The sequence below is a fragment of the Megascapheus bottae genome, chromosome 1 (genome assembly GCF_031878675.1).
Source record: "Megascapheus bottae isolate mThoBot1 chromosome 1, mThoBot2.hap1, whole genome shotgun sequence".
Classification (NCBI taxonomy): Eukaryota; Metazoa; Chordata; class Mammalia; order Rodentia; family Geomyidae; genus Megascapheus; species Megascapheus bottae.
Window position 1 is genome coordinate 51489034 of NC_143509.1, and position 18793 is coordinate 51507826.

Here is an 18793-nt window from a genome sequence, read left to right on the forward strand (position 1 = left end):
AGAACGCCAGCCTTGGGCAATGAAGTGAAGGGACAGTGCCCCAGGCCTGAGTTCAAGCCTCAGGACCAGCACAAAAGGAAAAAGAAAAGAAGCTTTTGTTAGTTAATGGTTCTTATTTCTATCTCAACCACTTTACTTACAAATTATAGCTCTTGAATTTGCTTGGTATACGTAGTCTAATTATAGATTATATGTTAATGATGACATGATCTAGGGTTTATAGAAATCCAATAGAAAATTGATTAAATACTTCTTACAGAAAAAAGCAGCATCTCAGAATTCATTTAGCCCTTCTAATCAATATTCTTTTGAAAGAAAACTTAGAATAATTTTATTTCTTTCTGTTCTTACTAACTGCCTAGCAAAGAGGTGCCAGAAAATATTAGCACTCCATAGATAAGCTTGGTACCTGGGAGACTCTCCAGCAATTTGAAAACATACTTGAACAAGAACTGTAGGAAGTAGCTTCTTTTTGGATAGTTGAAGTGGCTCTATGTACATACAGGATACAGAAAGGGAAACATGGAAAATGTCTGTACATGCTGTTCCATTTTGCTATGAATCTAAAAGTTCTCTGAGAACATAAAGTTAAAGAAATAATTGGGGGGCCGGGAGTTTGGCCTAGTGGTTAAAGTGCTTGCCTAGCATGCATGAAGACCCAGGTTTGATTCCTCGGTACCACATAATAGAAAAAAGCCAGAAGTGGTGCTGAGGCTCAAGCGGAAGAGCTCTAGCCTTGAGAAAGTCCAAGGACAGTGCTCAGGCCCTGAGCTCAAGCCCAGGACTGGCAAAAAAAAAAAAAGAAATAATTGGTATTTTCTGCTTTTTTTTCTGAAATTAAACAAACATTAAAAGAAACAGTTGCTGATACTTTTTTTTCTTTGCCAGTCCTGGGGCTTGAACTCAGGACTTGTGCACTGTCCTTGGACACTTTTTGCTCAAGGCTAGCGCCCTGTCACTTGAGCCCCAGCACCACTTCCTGCTTTTTTTGAGTATGTGGTACAAAGGACAAACCCAGGTCTTCCTTCAAGCTACGCAAGCAATCTACCACTAGGCTATGCTCCTGATCCGATACTTTTTATATTAAAAAGATAAGCCCAAGTTCCAAAACAAAATGGCCATCTTCATGGATCAGAAATTCACTAAAAACATGTAGCAGTGGATAAGAATCAGTAGGTTCTAGATAAAAACCTGAGAATGCTAGCTAAAAGATCAAAGATGGGGCCAATAGCAACAGAAAAATCTGTCTCCCCCCACAAAGGGACAAGAAACAAACTGTAGTGAAAAATGAGGGGGTAACCCATAGTGAGGGCTAACAAAAGTCATAACCAGAAATGGCTCACCAACTGGAAATGGAAGGGGCTGAATTCTTGGTACAACCATGAAATGGGCCAAGCCCCCAGCCAGCTGTCAGAGTCTGAATGTGACATAGTGCTGAGAGACAAAAGACTAACACTCCCTGTGTAGGCCTGCTCTAAACCAGAAGCTTCCTGGACCAGTTTGGAAGCAAACAGAACCATCAGAGAAAGCTAGCAAGCACGAGTTAAGAAAGGGAGGCCAGAAGGGGGAAATTATCCTACTTTAGCTGGCAATATAAAATTAACAACTTTAATTGTTAAAAAGAAAAGCAATTACCAAATGAAGGTACTCTCAAGAAAATGGAAAAGAATAGTTTGTAAAACATCAAAATAATGTATTTGAAATTCTGAGAACTCATAAAAGTAATACCATTGCCCTAAAGTGTAGCTAAATGCCTGTTCCCCACCAAAAAAAAAAAAGAGAATTCACGTACTGAAACCTCTAACTTCCGATGGAATCTTGAGGCAGAGCTTTATAAGTAGCATATAGGGGGTAATGAAGTTGGCAGGAGATCAAGAGATGAAGGTTCTCTTTTTTTCTGCCATGTGAGTACCATGTGAGAGTCTTGGCCTACAAGTCGGACAGTGCCCACCAGGAAGAGAACAGATGGATTCCTGGATCTTGGACTTTCTAACCTTTCAAACTACAAGAAATCCTGTGTGTTGTTCAAGCCACCCAATCTCTGCTCTTCCCATAGTAGCCTGGCAAAGCCAACACCTCATCACCATCATCCAAGACTTAAGGAAACTAAGCACTGCGAGCAAGCTATTATAAAACAGGATTCTTAAGGAGATGAGCTAATGAGAGGGGCTGGATACATGATAAAGCAAAAAGGAGACAAATACAGCCAGAATGCTCAATGTACACTTGTGATCTGGGGAGTAGGTAACATAAAATGAGTCTGGGGAAAAGGGGTAGATAGAATAGGACAGAATGGTGGAAGGAGCGACACCTCATTGAAAAGCACTGGACACTTGCTATGGACATACATAAATTGTAACCCACGTGTACAACCTTTTGAAGTTCAGGAAAAAAATCCAGCAAAAATTTTGTTTTGTATTTAAAGAGTTGTTTCGTAAATTTTATTAAAGAAGTTATTAACATTGATTTTTACATCACATTTCAAATGACATATTTAACAAACAAGTATTCAAGAAGGGAATCTATATACAATCACTGGCACTTAGATTTTAGAACATAATTAAAATTAGGCTGAGGGTTTGCATGTCATAGATACATATTAATCTATTTTTTTAAAGTTGTCGGGTGCTAGTGGCTCATGCCTGTAATACTAGCTACTCAAAAGACGGAGATTTAAGGATAGTGCACCCAACCTGGGAAGGAAAGTCTGTGGGATATATATCTCTAATTAACTACCCAAGAGTCAGAGGTAAAGCTAAGATTCAAGTGGTAGAGTGTTATCCTAGAAATAAAAATAAATATATAAATAAATAAAACATAGAGATCGGACCCAGGCCTTGAGGTCAAACCCCAGGACCAGCACAAAACAGAACAATAAATTGGTTCAACTTTCATACAGAAAAAGAAAATAATTTAAAATGTGAGTTTTAAAAGAACAAGAATCTCTATCTTACTATCTTACACCGAGAAGAGATCTAAACATGGATTTTAAACTTAAAAATAGTGGTTACTGAAATGGACCACTACAAAATCATCAAATGAAACATACCAATTGATTGAAACCAAGTAAAACTAAAAAGAAACCTCAAGAAGCAGAAAAGGTCCAGACTAAGTCACTGAAAGTAGCAAACAGGAAGTGATCAACAGAGGGAGAAAGGGGTGAGTGCCATGATAATATTCAATGTAAATATGTGTAAATGGAAGTAGGTAGGAGTCGAGGGGAAGGATGGGGTTGGGGCTAAGAGAAGAGGGAGAGGGCAATTGAAGAGGCAACAGTGAACAAGAGGCACTGTATTCACAAACTGACATATTGACCTGAAACCCTTCTGTACAACTACATAAAGATGATAGTCATTAACAATAAGAAGGAAACATAAACCTGGAGAAAAGAAGTTGCATGAAATGCAGATGTCATTCTCCTCAAATGTTCCTTCCTCTGAGTTTAGAATGTAAAAAACAGGCACACCTTTTTTTTCCTCTCAAAAAGGAAACGCTTACCTGTTTCACAAGCAGCTTCCATATGGGCTGGATTTCAACCTCAATGGCATTGGGCCCACACACTAATCTCCTGTAGGAAATTATTATCCATTAGTGTCACACCTACAAGCTCAGGGATAAGTGAGTACAGGCCAAACTGACCACAAGCTTTCTCTTTCTCTTTTAGAGACTTTGTAGCTTCAATTAAACAGCAGTGTACAAGTAATTTTTTGAGACATCACCCTAAATGACTAATATATTTTTAAAAGGAAAGTCAGTGCACGATGAGCCAAGTTTTTTTCTTACTTCCAGGTTTAAAAATGTCCTCAATACAATCCAATAAGTAAAAATGAAAGTAGAAAGCATTCAGAAGTATTTTTTCAACTAATATGATCACATTCTAATAGCTAGTAAAGAGACAAGATAGAATGTGGTAGGTTGATTAGACATTGATTCCCTGGATGTTAGATCTTGGTGGTAGTACCTTGGAATCTTCAGCACCGAGGACAGATGCTTACTATGTGCACCGAATGAAAACAGTAACGATTGAGCTGGAGGATGCGCTATGGTCTCATTTTGGAAACACACATAAAAGGTATAATATATGTGTGTGTATTACACATTGTACAATGAAACCCTGTGTTTGTATAAGATTTTACAATTTACAGCTTTCTTATAAAAGACTCATTTGAATCTCATGGCATTCCAAGGAAAGAACTGGTGCCATTTTGCCAGTGGGAAAAGCTGGTATGGGAGTTTCAACAAAGGTAGGTATATGAAATATTTGTCACAGCAATATAACTGTAGAGCAGATGACAGCATTGGAAACTGGACATAAGCGTTTAGAGGATGAGCTCCTGTAATCAATGCCTCATTCCTGTAAGATTTCATATTATTTTGGATTGTAAAGAAAAGCATAGTTGAGAACTTTCCTCAGGTTCTCGAAGCTAGAAAGGGGCAGAATTAAAGTCTCTACTATGGGCTCTGTGGCTCCACTTCATTTTTCTGCCTCATCAAGTCCCACTAAGATATTTCAAAGAACTGAGGCAAGTTTATCTGACTCCTAAGCCATGGCATTCTGATGGAAATTTCTGATTGCACGAAACAATTGAAGAGAACTCATATCAAGATCTTCTGACTCCATACTATGATACCACCAAGGATCAAGGGTGTTAAGAGGCAGAGTTGACAACAGTCATGTTGTTCTATGACTTCATGAGGTCGCAGACCTCACACTGGGAAGAGACCATAACTCAAGCCACTTGGGTCCTCTCCAGATTTCATGGCAATAAACAGTTGTTGAATTATTGTGAGAATTTCTCAGGACCCCTAACTTTGTTTCTCTTATTTCCTGCTTTGAATGATCTCCCCACATCCTTCATTTTGGAAATGCCTACTCAGCCAAATCTGACCATTGATCCTGTGAGATGGGTCTGATGTAAGGTGTGCATCCATCTAAAACCTTTCTGTTTGAAGTCACCTCTTTATATGACTTGCTCCTTCACTCCACTCAGCACCTTTGTGTGGGCCTCCCCTAACTGTTCTATTTAAAATAGCAACTCTGGAATGAGAGTCATAACTCCATGGCTAGAAAGAAAAAGAAGGAGCTATCCAACCTCCAGTTTATATACTCTGCATCTCCTTTATCTACATTGTTTTTCTATGACATGTGTATGACCATCCAAAATTACAAAATATTTTAATGTGCTAATATATATACAAACAATAGACTCCATTGTTAAGTTTTCAGGAGACACTGACAGATTCTAAAAGCCAAAATCAGTGCATGATATATAAATTATATTCATGATACTTTGTACTCATCAATTAACCAGTTGGACTAAAAAAATAAATAAATGAATATAAAATCAATAATTCAAGATAATTTGGTTATATTTTTAAAAAAGAAGAATCATTTGTGGAATGATTAGCTAAATGAAGTTTACCATGGGTGCCTATCACATGACAGCTGTCTTGGAAGTTTAACTCCCTAAGGCACAATTAACTGTATTTTTCTCTCTTTCAGCACCACTTTCTGTTTTAGTAACAGCACTTACCTCATTGAATTAGCACATGCATTTACATGAATTGCTTTTTTCCTCAGATTTCCTAGATTCTCCTGAAAGGCAGGAATGGGACACTCCACTGCATCCCAGTCCTCCTGAGTCCTAAATTCTGCTGTTCATAGCAATATCAGAACTCAGAATATCAAACAGGGAGAGCCTGGTCATTGGACCCCCAGCTTGCCCTATGCATTGCTTTTGTAAAACCTGTATGCTACATTAGTTGTGTGTTTAAGTTTTGAACCTTGACAAAGATAGTATTGCAGATACAAGTCACAAGACTAATCATTAACTTATTACAGCATTTTATGAACACACTCCGTGTCAGATACTGTGCCCCTACCTGCTAGAAAAATAGTTGGAAAGCTAGATTCCTGCCTTTCAAAGGAGTCTAGGAAATTTGAGGAGAAAAGCAATTCATGTGAACCATGTGTGTTAATTCAATGAGGTAAGTGCTGTTACTAAAACAGAGAGTGGTGTTGACAAAGTACTTGCATTTGCTTTTTTTTTCCCAGTCCAGTTCCTGGGGCATGAACTCTGGGCCTGGATGCTGTTTCTGAGCTTGTTTTGCTCAAGAAAAGGGTTTTACCACTTGAGCCACAGCACCACTTCTGTTTTTTTGTTTTTGCTTTCTTTTTTTTAATTGGAGATAAGAGTCACACAGACTTTCCTGCACTAGCTGGCTTCAAACCATGATCTTCAGATCTCAGCCTCCTGTGTAGCAAGGATTACAAGTGTGAGCCACTGGTGCATGGCCTGCATTTGCATTTTGGGGGAGCCTAAAGGAAGGTGGAAGGTGGGCTAAATAATAGTTTTACATGGTCCTAACAGGAAGACAACTAGGCTAAATGGGAATTCAAATTGCCACTCTTTCCCCATAGAGCCCCTCCTCAAGAAATAAGGGAATTACCTCAAAACATCTACAAACTTTCTCTGATCCAGGTATGAAGATGTCAAGTTGAGTTCAGCTCACATGGGTGAAAAACTGAAACAAGGAACTCCCGGACAACTTACTTGCTCTCTTCTTCATGGCTTCTGGTAATTTATTTCCAGAACAAAATCAGCTCTCCTGATCCAGTGATATGCTTTTACCATTGAAAGGTGAAAGCAAGATAGATTGGGGCATTGTACCCAAATATAGGGGGCCCACAGATTTTAGGATTCCCCCTTCCCTGCCCCATTGGAGATTCTTAACATGCTTGTTTTCCTTTTTTTCCCATGGTGCTCTTATTTTTTGAGTTTCTTATTTGTTAACGCAAGCCAGTTTAAGTTCATCTGGGAAACTGGTAAGCTAGCTAATCAATCATATTTAATTTCTTAATGTCCTCAGTTTTACGTTAAGAAATGAAAGGGAAAATGTCCCACATCCTAATTTTTCTCCTTAAACATGCCTATAAAACAAAATATGCCTGTGTTTGTAAGATGATTATCTCGTCTATTTTTCATATTCGGAATACTCCACTCTGTCTTGCTTATTAGATTGTCAAGTTCTTTATTGTGTGGACCAGATTTAAATTTAATTATGTATGATGTTTATTAAAGCTTGGCACTTGATAAATAAGGACAAATGTGAGCTAGCTATACTAATGGGAAATCTTTCCTGTGGAAATGGTTTCCTAGGCAAAGTCTATCTACATCCATCAATATGATTTCATAAATGCTCAAGATCAATCCTTTAAATATCTGCATTTAAGGTTATTAAACCAATACGTTTTTAATGACTTTGAAAACTCTTTTGTATTTCAATGTGTTAAGCAGTTATCTGAAATCTTATATAATGATATCACTTTTAAGACAGCTTGAAGTATTGTCCTGGTCTAGATACCTGACTCATTTTTCATATTCATCTGGCATTGTAATAATGCAGACATTTTTAGACTTGGTTTGTATAAGAATTATGAGGTAATATGTGCTAAAAAGCAAGGCATTGCTTCGAAGTACACCTCATTGCTACTATCAGAGTTATGAAAATGACAGCTCAAACCAGTATTTTAGGTAGTGCATGCTCAAAGGGCAAATTTCAATCTGAGTTCTGTCTTCCTGACTCTCAAAAGATTTAAAGAACTAAAAATTTAATTTTATGGAATGAATCAAGATCTTTTATTTGTGCTGGCTCTAGGGTTTGAACTCTGGGCATAGGCTCCGTCCCTGAGCTTTCGTGCTCAAGGCTAGACCTCTATTACTTGAGTCATAGCTCCATTTCCAGCTTTTTTGTGGCTAATTGGAAATATGAATCTCAAGGACCTCGCTGCCTAGGCCAGCCTAAAAGAGGGATCCTCAGATCTCAGCCTCCTGGATAGCTAGGATTACATTACAGGTGTGTGTACCGGTACCTGGTGAGTCAAGATCTTTTGGGGAAAGAATGAGAAGGAAAATATAAAAGTACTTCATAAGCCTGACAGAAAAGATAGTATTTTTACTTGATTGCCTTGCACTTTCAGGCCCTGTAAGAAGTTTGCTTAAAAGAAGAATCTAGAACATCTGCCTGATGCTAACAAAGGATATTAAGCTGGTGAAGCATTACAACGACACTGTAATGAAATGGCCCATTTAATACTTCATTTCCTACCTGCAGAGCTCATCTTCCAGCAGCCCTAAAGATCCTACCTGACTTCTTGCTCTTCACTGGTCAAACCCAATCCGAATGTGTGGTGGATGTCATAGCAGGAGTTGTTGTCTTCCAACAGCCTAGAATGTGTCCAAAACAGGAACTTCAGTTAATGAGACTCAAGTTAGCCAGTACTATACCCATGATGTGCTAGGAAGAAAAGGTTATACTTACCCAACTTTCCGAAACTGCTTCTCCAAGTAATCCCAAACGTACCTGATTTTCTGAACTTGGATACATCGCAGCTGTAATCACAAATGTGATGGGACAGGTGTCATTTGCAAGGTAAAGCTCATGAAAGGAAGGTTGAACAAGTCGGGTCCCCATGGCTATCTCACTTTCTTTGTTATATAGCTGCCATTCCCAGCCCAACAGTGCAACAGTTAGAACTTTTCATCAACAAACACATTTTTATCCTTTCACAGCAAAAATGCATAATACATTCTAAAATAAATACCTTACCAGTGGGTATTGGCAGCTCATGCCTATAATTCTAGCTACTTAGGAGGCTGAGGTCTGAGGATCATAGTTCAAAGCCAGCCACATCAGGAAAGTTCATGAGACTCTTAGCTCCAATGAAGCACCAGAAACCCAGAAGTGGTGCTGTGGCTCAAAGTGGTGGAGCCTTGAGTTTAAAAAAAAAAAAGCTCAGAGCCAGGCATGGTGTCTTTATGCCTATAATCTTAGCTACTCAGGAGGCTGAGACCCAAGAACCAAGGTTCAAAGGCAGCCTGGGCACTAAAGTCTATGAGACTCTTATCTCCAACTAACCACTAGAAAACTGGAAGTGGCGCTGTGGCTCCAGGGGTAGGCTGGTAGCCTTGAGCTGAAGAGCTTAGGGACAGTGCCCAGGCCAAGAGTCCACACACCCCACAACGACAAAACAAACAAACAAACAAAAACGGTGCCTAGGCTCTGAGCTCAAGCCCCACAGCTGATAAAAATAATAAAAGAATCACTTACTTTTAATTCTGGCTTCATTACAGCTTGGTTTATAACAGAGTGGTGGTCTGCCACCAAAGGGTCTTTTGAGTTCTTGCTTATGGGAAACTTCAGTGTGGCTAAGTAGAGACAGAATACCTTCTTCCTCATATATCTTTGAAATTCATCCTAGAAAAAGCAATCCGGCTCAGACTTTCTCAAATACGTTATTAAATAAGCCATTCAGTTAACCCAATCCACGAGACCAGCAGTTCCCCAAGTTTGGGACAAAATTGGTTTTTCCAAATGAGTATATCAGTATTTATTATCAGCCCTGTCCCAAATTTACTGAATGAGAAACTGGTGGTGAGGCCAAAAATCTGGGCATCAAAGGAGTCCTCCAGAGGATTTCGGTTTGCCCAGAATTTATAAGTCACTGAACTAGAATATGAAGAGGTTAGGTACTTTGTGGGATCATTTTAAGTCTAGGAAATATTGTCTTCTACTTTTAAATGTCATCTAGGTGTTTAAGATGTCTATGATCCTCTAAAACACATATTTTTGAAAGAGTGAATAATCATTGCAGTGTTATAATATCCAAGTTGATATTGAGGGGTCCTCAGGTAACGACCTGACATGCTAGACATTTCCCCAGAGCTGAAGTGAAGGGAACATCTCTCTTTCATTGCTGTATTCACAGTGATCACCACGCTGCAGAAATCACTTTGTATTCTCCTATTCTGGTCTTGACGGAAGGAAAAACTTGTCCTATCGGAATATTGGCTAGTCACTGTTTAGGGCACAGACATCATTGTGGCATTTTTCTTTTCTTTCTTGAATTCACCTTTATTGTTATTTGACATTCACTATTTATATATCATTAGGGGGAACTATGTGACATTTTAGCATATATGTACAATATATAATAATCATACCGTGGTAACTGACCTACTAATCACTTCCCTCAATTATTGTTTCTTTGTGTTGGAAAGATTTCAAGTCCTCTCTGTTAGCTATAGTGCACCCATTAACCATTCTATTTTATCCTTCCTTCCCCACACCCTTCCCAGGCTTGAGATTTCACTCTGTTCTCATCTATAAATGAGAACATGCAATGTTTGTACATCTGTGATGATCATAGCATATGACATAGACATCCCAGGGGCACATACCGTTGTCCTCAACAAGACGGTGTCTGCTTCTTGCAAAGTGCATGGCACACAGTTGGCCCACACGCCCCACTCGGGCCTCCAGTAGAACACCAATTGAAGGACCCCGCAGGTCAGCATGGATGTGACCAGGCATAGAGCTCTCCGAAGATTCTGGGTATGGTAACCAAACACCTCCTAGAGAATAAATAGAAGAACACTTTCTCAGATTCCATTTGAATATATACTTGTATTTCAAAAGATACAAACTTTAGACAGGGGATTTGTTTGAAAAAAATCCTGAGCCAGACAGTCAGATCATGGTGACTGAATCTCTGAGATAATTAATAATAATATAAATGAAAAGGACTACCCTAGCATCTTAAGACACTTCAGAAGCAGAAGGAAAACACAGATGTATTTCTTGCTACTTATTCATAATCATCACCTCAGATGTTTAAAATTAATTAACTAAATTTAATTTTAATTTTTTGTACTTCTTTTCAGATTTTTACGTGCCTCTTGTTTTGATCCAGATTTATTTTCTTTTTTAAATTTAATTTTGATGTACAGAGGGATTATATACATCAGGTAGTGACTACATTTCTTGTCAAACACTGCTACCCCCTCTCACTTTTTCTCCCACTTTCCCTCCTTCCCAGTCCCTCCCCTCAAATTATAAAGTTCATTTCCAACATTGTGTTACGAGTGTCACCATTTTCTTTAGGTATAAGATATTTTAAAACATTGGTATAAATTCATTGGAGAAAGATAATAAAATTATGACAGTTATAGTCTACATAGTCATCCAGCTTTCTCCACATTCAAATTTGTTTTATAATAATAATTGAAAATATGAATAGATACTCTGTTTCAAGTGATTGTCCACGAAAGGCTTTCAAATGACTGCTAGGTAATAGGTCGGTTGACATTTGTCATAAACTGCATAGTTGAGATACAGTTTTAGGGGAGAAATAGTTTTGGTTATTCAAAGGCATTGTCTAGTTTCTAGCTTTTATAATAAGCCTTCACTTTATTAATTTTGAAAAGTAAAGTAGGAAGTCCCAAGAGATGCTGATCATTATGCTTGGAATATGAAGTGTTTTTCATGTGCAGCAGGGCTGGTTCTTGGTGGCCTTTTTGAGAGGTGACTGGAGCATGAGGACATGAATCCTACCTATGGATTAATCCACTGATGAGTTCATAGCTGATGGGATATGAAGAGGAGGGGACTCATTGGAAGAAGTGGATCACTGCTAAATTCTAACCCAAGGCGTTCCTCCCATCTTTCTCTCACTCCTTCCTAGTTCCCATGAGGTGAGTAAATTAATTTGCTCTGCCAGGTCCTTCTGCCCTCATATTTCTACCTTGCTCCACCTAATAGCAACGGAATTATCTTTCCATGGACTAAAATCTCTGAAATCATGAGCCCAAATCAACTTCTCCTCACTTAAGTTTTGTTTCCTTCAGGTTTGCTTTTCTTTCTTTTTATTTTTTGATATTTTTGTCACACCTACTAAAACACTGAAAATGAATCATGTTCATTGTACTACTACTTAAGGCTTGGTGATGACAGTGGTATTTTCTATGATTCTGAACTCTCAGATAATAAAACTGTAATGTTAGCTGGGCGCGGTGGCTCGCACCTGCCATCCTAGCTACTCAGGAGGCTGAGATCTGAGGATCAAGGTTCAAAGCCAGCCCGGGCACAAAAAAACCCTGAGACTCTTATCTCCAATTAATCCACAGAAAACAGGGAAGTAGGGCTTGGCTCAAGGGTAGGAGCTGAAGAGCTCAAGGAAAATGCCCAGGCCCAGGGGTAGGGTGATATTCTTGAGCTGAAGAACTCAGGGACAGTGCCCAGGCAGAGTTCAAGACCCATGGCTCACACAAAAAATAAAAGTAAATAAAAAATAAAGCTGTAATGTTAAGAAAATTGCTTTAACTATAATTCTATGGCATTTTTGGAACTCAGACCAGTTCAGATCAGGGTTTCAAAGAGCAAATCTCTTGGCATAATTCTTTGGAAACTTTTGTCATTAATTTGGGGCATATGTTGCTCTTATGATTTTTTTCTAATAACTCAGTGGTAGAGGATGATTATATTAAGAGTTGTTGAAAGTAATTCTGAAGACAGATGAAAGCGCTCTACTTATCTCTAGCTACATAATCTCAGGTCCTTCATTTCATCATGAAGGAACTAACCCTGTACAAAATAATTAGAAATTAAAAAAAACTTAGAAAACATCTGTCCTCAGGTAAAACCACGTCCATATACTTAACTCTGTAAAGGTAATTACAGTTTGGAGAGCTCCTAAGCAACATCAGTCAAGGGGAAGAAGGAGTTCATTGTTTATTGATGCACAATTTTAAGATTATTCATTGAAATGTTTAAGTGTATAATACACAAACATTCATTAACTCTGATTTTAAGCATTATTTCAATTCCATTTCCTCTTTCTCCAGTTTCTATGAACCTTGATTTCATTTGTGAATTACAGTTTTCTTAGACCTATATAAAATATTTATACTAGGTCACTCATTATGTAATAAACACCCACTCATTGGGTTAATTTCTAGGGGGCTATTGCCAAAACCCAGGCACATCCAGAATAATCTTGAAAGGTAGCTCAGCATAAAGCTGAAATGAGCTTATTCTTAAACTCTCCCTCTCCCCTTTTTCGTTTATTTATACCCAACAGTTATATTGGGAACCCCTCAGTTCCTCCTACATAGCTTTATAAATTTGAAAACTTATTCAGAATATCAACAAGATAGCAATGAAACCATTCCAGACATAAACTGCTAATATCATTTTTAAAAACTAGAATAGTTCTTTAATGTTATGAAGTGTATCAATAATTATAAAAATGTTTTCTCCAGCCAGGCACAATGGCTCACGCCTATAATTCTAGAGACTCAGGAGGCTCATGGTTTAAAGCCAGCCCAGGTACTAAAGTCTGTGGGACTATTTTCTCCAATTAACTACCAGAAAACAGGAACTGGTGCTGTGGCTCAAGGGGTAGAGCAGTAGTCTTGAGCTGATGAGCTCAGGCCGAGTTCAAGCCGCACAACTGACAAAAAAGTTTTTGTTTTTTTTTAATCAGTAATTCCTCACTTGGAAATATACCTTAATGAAATAATTCATGGAGGGCAAAGCAAAGGATATATGTTCAGTCTACAACAGCAAAACGATGGGGAGAATGGAATGCTAGCAAAGCTTCTGGAAGATGAGAAAACAATGGCCTCTTGTTATATGATCAAATCTATGACATTAGTGTACAAACACAGAACTTTCTCTATTACAATAACAAGTAAAGAAAAGAACAAAGAGAATGAAAAACAAAGAACAACATGAAGAAAATTTGAACCAACTGTATCAAGAGTTACATTAAACGAGAATGTTCTTGATACTGAAACACAAAGATGATTGGGCTATAAAATAAAGGGTGCACTGTGTTATTTACAAGGATCATACTTGAAGCATAAAGAAGCAGAAAAATTTTAAAAAAAGTAAAAGAAGGTAAAACATGCAACACTAAGGAAGAAAAGTTAATTCAGCTATATTATTATTAGAAAAAAAATACATTTCTTTAAGAATAAGGAAAAATATCAGAAAAAAAGGAAAGATGCTTCATAAGCTAAAGGATAAATTTAGTAGGTAGAAAGAATGTGAACTTTTGTGCACACAAAACATACCTTTACAATTTATAAAGTAAAATTAGTAGAATTTAAATCCACTCAGCACTAGAGATTTTGAGCCAACCTCTCTTGCTAACTAATAAAGACACAGAAATCAGTACAAATACAAACAACATCATTTAGCTAACATGGCAAAATAAACAAACGCAGACCTATATAGGTAACAACAATAAAATTCAATTGTTTTTCTGCTTCCACTAAATCAAGTGGTAACTTTTATAATTCCTGGGTTATACAATAATGAGAGGCCTTGCCATAGGCAGTGCCTTGTCAAAGATCACCAGAATTGGTGCACAACTTGGTACAGCTACCTCTCCACAGGCTTTTACAGGCTGAACAGAAAACTAACTCTCTTAGATTACTTCAATTGGATTTGATTCAACAAATATTAACTAGCATGTAGTAGGCATTGCTGGATGCTTGTGTGGTTCATGCTTGTAATCTTAGCTGCTCAGTAGGCTGAGATCTAAGGACTATAGTTCAAAGCCAGATGGGAAAGAAAAGTCCATGAACCTTTTGTTTCCAATTAATCACAAAAAAAATATACAGAAGTAGAGCTCTGGTTCATGTGGTAGAGTGCTATCCTTGAGCAAAGGAAGGAACGAAGGAAGGAAGAAAGGAGGGAGGGAGGAAGGGAGGGAGGGAGGGAGGGAGGGAGGAGGGAAGGAGGAGGGAAGGAGGAAAGGAGGGAAGGAGGAAAGGAGGAAAGGGAGGGAGGGAAGGAGGGAAGGAGAGAAGGAAGGAAAGCAAAAATAACTAGGATTGAGTTCCTTGTTCAAGAGAAGGCTCATCAAATGAAGTTATAGATCAAGAGACAATTCCAGCACAAGAGTAGAGCACTATAGTAGGTGTAGAGGGTGTCAAAGGAGGTCAAAGGACAAGATGCCTCTCCAGAGGAGGGAGAACTATGGGCCCAAAATACCTGTGACAGAGTTCAAATTTTTTCAGGTAGTCATAAAGTAGTTGCCCAAATTGATCAGTCTCAGATAAATGCATTGCAATTAAACTAGAAATTAACAAAAGAATGCTAAGTCCTGAAATGTTTGGCAACACATTCTAAATAACACATGAAAGTCAAATAAGGAATTACAGGAGACATTGGAGAAGATTTTGAACTGAATACAAATGAAAACTAAGGTGTCAGACCTCATGGTATATGGTAAAGGGAAATGTATAGTTTTAAGAACACAGAAGAGGAAGAAAAGGAAATTTGAAATAAAAAAAAAGCAATCTTCTTTCCAATTCAAGAAGTCATAGAATGGCAAATTAAATCCTAAAAAAAAGTATGAGGAAGGAAATTTTAAAGATGAGTGCAGACATGAATAAAACAAAAATCAGACATACAATAGAGAAAATCAGAGGCTAAATTGGCACTTTGGGAAGACTTAGAAAACGCATGAACTCATAAATATAAATCCAAATGTTTTTTATGGTTGTTAGCACACATTCAGTCTTTGCCAAAAAGGCGACTGAAAAAGCAGATCACAAGCTCAAGGCCAATCTGAGACATAGAGTTGGTTTCAGGCCAGTGTGGGAGACTCACTAAAACTATCTCCAGATGAAATTTACATGGAAAAAAAGGGGGGGCAAGAGATGATCCTCAGTGTAATAATGTCTTTTTAGTGCATATTAAGCCTTGGGTTCAATCGTATGATCCACAAATAAGAGATGGAGGAGAGGGAGGAGGGGAAGAATTGGAGGAAGAGAGGGAGGGAGCAGTAGAAGAAAGGAGGGAAGGGGGAGGGAGAGAAAAAGGAAGGAAGAGGGAGAGGGGAAAAGATGGAAAGAGATGGGAGAGGGGAGAGTGGGAGGGATAATTTAATTAAAAAATCCTTCCTGACCAGGTGCTGTTGGCTCATGCATGTAATCCTAATTATTTAGGAGGCTGAGATAGGAGAACTGTGGTTCAAAGCCATTACATGCAGGAAAGTCCAGAAGACTTATCTCCAAAATTTTGCAAATAGAGTTGTGGCTCAAGTCCCAGAACTGGCAAAAAAAAACCCAAAACAACAAAAAAATAAAGGGGCTGGGAGTTTGGCCTAGTGGTAGAGTGCTTGCCTAGCATGCACAAAGATTCCTTGGCACCACATACATAGCTGGATGTGGTTCTGTGGTTCAAATGAAAGCCCAAGGACAGTGCTCAGGCCCTGAGTTCTTGCCCCAAGACTGGCAGAAAACAAACAAACAAACAACAACAAAAATAACTTCCTACAAGGAATCTTTAAATCCAGACTGCTTATGAATTCTTTCTAGTATTCTTATTCACATTTCTTTACAAGTAGAGCACATAAGAAATTACTCCTAAGTTGTTAAAAAGCCAACATTTTCAGGTACCTGAATCCAACAGGCATGTTGCAAGAAAGAAAAAAATGATAAACTATGATCTATTAGAAAAATAGATGAAATATCCTTAATTATCTAACCAAAGCAATGATAAAATAAAAGAGTAATATGTCTTTGCAAAATGGTATTTGGTCTAGGAATGTATTTTGCAGTGTTAACATTTGGTTGGGGGATTCAGAAGGTATTACAGAACAGATACAGAAAAAGACAGGTTAAATCCAACACCACTACATGTTTCTTAAAAAAAAAAAAAAACTTTTGGGAGGTATCTTCTTCCTAGAATGTTCAGGGTCCAAGGTTCAACCCCTAACGTTGTAAGAAACAAAAACCAAGCAACCAAATCTAGATGGAAGCACCCTTTAGCCAAGATCTTAAATACTGATGAGATCACACACTTTTCCTCCTCAGAGCCACGTGAAGTAATACTGCCAAGAGTCCCAACTAATATTCATGCCATGGGCCAAAGAAAAAAGAAAAAAGTTCTAACAAGGGCCGGGAGTTTGGCCTAGTGGTTAAAGTGCTTGCCTAGCATGCATGAAGACCCGGGTTCGATTCCTCGGTACCACATACATAGAAAAAAGTCGGAAGTGGTGCTGAGGCTCAAGTGGTAGAGCTCTAGCCTTGAGAAAGTCCAAGGACAGTGCTCAGGCCCTGAGCTCAAGCCCAGGACTGGCAAAAAAAAAAAAAAAAAAAAAAAAAGTTCTAACAACTTGAAAACTTGAAGTAAAACTCTAGGCTTAGATAATGCAGTTATAGATAAACATTGAAAAATGTATGAATTGTAAGTCCATACATGAATTTATTAGCATTGCTGAATAATAGGTCAAATACAGAAAAAAACAGTTATATTTGTTTATGCTAATAAAGTACAACTAATAAAATTATCAAGAAAAAGAATTAACTATCTTTTAACAAACCTAACAAAGATATATAAGAACTTTAAATATAAGTGAGAGACAATAAAGACCTAAATAAATGTAGAAGCATATTAAATCGTATAATTAGACTCTTACAATTTCTTTTAAATTTTCATCGAACACTTTATATGGCAATTAGTTAAATGACAGTACAATTGGTAAAAATGTAAAGAACTTAGGAAGTTACGAAAATAAACTCATACGAGAAATGTGGTAAACTCATATCATCAGAAATGAAGACATATTACAAAATTCCACAGCCATTAGGAAAATAAGCCATACACAAAATAAGAGGAAAAGGGGGCAACAAAGACAGTTCAGAAAGAGACCAAACTCAAAAATTCATTTGAAATGGAAAATATATTTAAATGTGAAACTTGAAACAATAGCATAATTTCAAAAACGCAAGAGGAACATTCCATGAACTTCTTCGGATACTTCTTTTATTTATTTATTTTTGTGCCAGTCCTGAGACTTGAAGTCAGGACCTGGGTGCAGTCCTTGAGCATTTTCCTTCAAGGCTAGTGCTTTACCACTTGACCCATGGCTCCACTTTGGGGTTTTTTGGTAATTAACTGGAGGTAAGTCTTACAAGCTTTCTTGCTCAGGCTAGCTCTGTAACATGACCCTCACATCTTAATCTCTGGAGTAGCCAGGCTTACAGGCATTAGCCACCAGAGTTCAGCTCAAGTAGATATTTCTTAAATAGGAAAATAAAGTATGTTGGACATCATTAAAATTAAAAGTTTCTGTCCATCAAAAGATCACTAGAAAATACCAGCTATTTGTAAGCTCTAATATGTATATACTATATATACATGAAAAGAAGTCATATTTGGAATATATGAAAACCTACTACAAATTGATTAAGTAAAAGCATAATAAAGAGAAACAAAATTCTGAATAGGAATCTTTCAAAAGAGGACTTCAACATTGTCTACAATATCCAAGACAAAATTTTATATCATTTTATTAAGGAAATAGAAAGTAAAAACAGAATGTCACAGCCTAGAATAGCCAAAAAAAACTCTTAACAAGAAACTGAGTCAAAGAACTGGCACAGCCAATTTGAGTACTTCCTCAGAAGCCACACTGTGACTCAATGATATAATCACAGAATGCTAATTTAAAAATACAATTTAGATCAAGTAGTGATAACAGTAAAGCAAGTAGAACTGTTATACATTGGTGATGTAAGTGTGAATGGATAGAAACATTTCATCAAACTCTATTGTTAAGATATGACAACTAATATATTCTACAAGAATATTCTTTTATACAAATATTCAGATTAGCTCTATTCATCAAATATTCCAACTGTAAACAGTGTGTGTGTGTGTGTGTGTGTGTGTGTGCGTGTGCGTGTGTGTATGCTAGTCCTGGGACTTGAATTTAGGGCCTAGACACTTTTTCTGGGCTTTTTGTTCTAGGCTTCCTATAATTTGAGCCACAGCTCCACTTCCTACTCTTGGTGATTAGTTAGAGATAAGAATCTCATGGAATTTCCTACCTGTATTGCTGTGAACAATGATCCTCAAAATCTCAGCCTCATGGGATTACAGATATGTGATATTGGGTCCAGCTAGAATGATAATAAATTCTGTTTGTTGATTT

General features: G+C 37.6%; 1 protein-coding gene across 1 annotated transcript in view; it reads right to left on the reverse strand.

Moving 5' to 3' along the window:
• Atp13a5 (ATPase 13A5) overlaps positions 1–18793 on the reverse strand; it is a 100175-nt gene that overhangs the window by 68561 nt on the left and 12821 nt on the right. Inside the window, exons 2-6 of the mRNA XM_090343984.1 lie at positions 10242–10415; positions 9112–9258; positions 8323–8393; positions 8148–8228; positions 3499–3568 (exon numbers count right to left, since the gene is read on the reverse strand). Of these exons, the coding sequence (XP_090200110.1) occupies positions 3499–3568; positions 8148–8228; positions 8323–8393; positions 9112–9258; positions 10242–10415 (543 nt within the window). The remainder of the gene's footprint in view (positions 1–3498; positions 3569–8147; positions 8229–8322; positions 8394–9111; positions 9259–10241; positions 10416–18793) is intronic.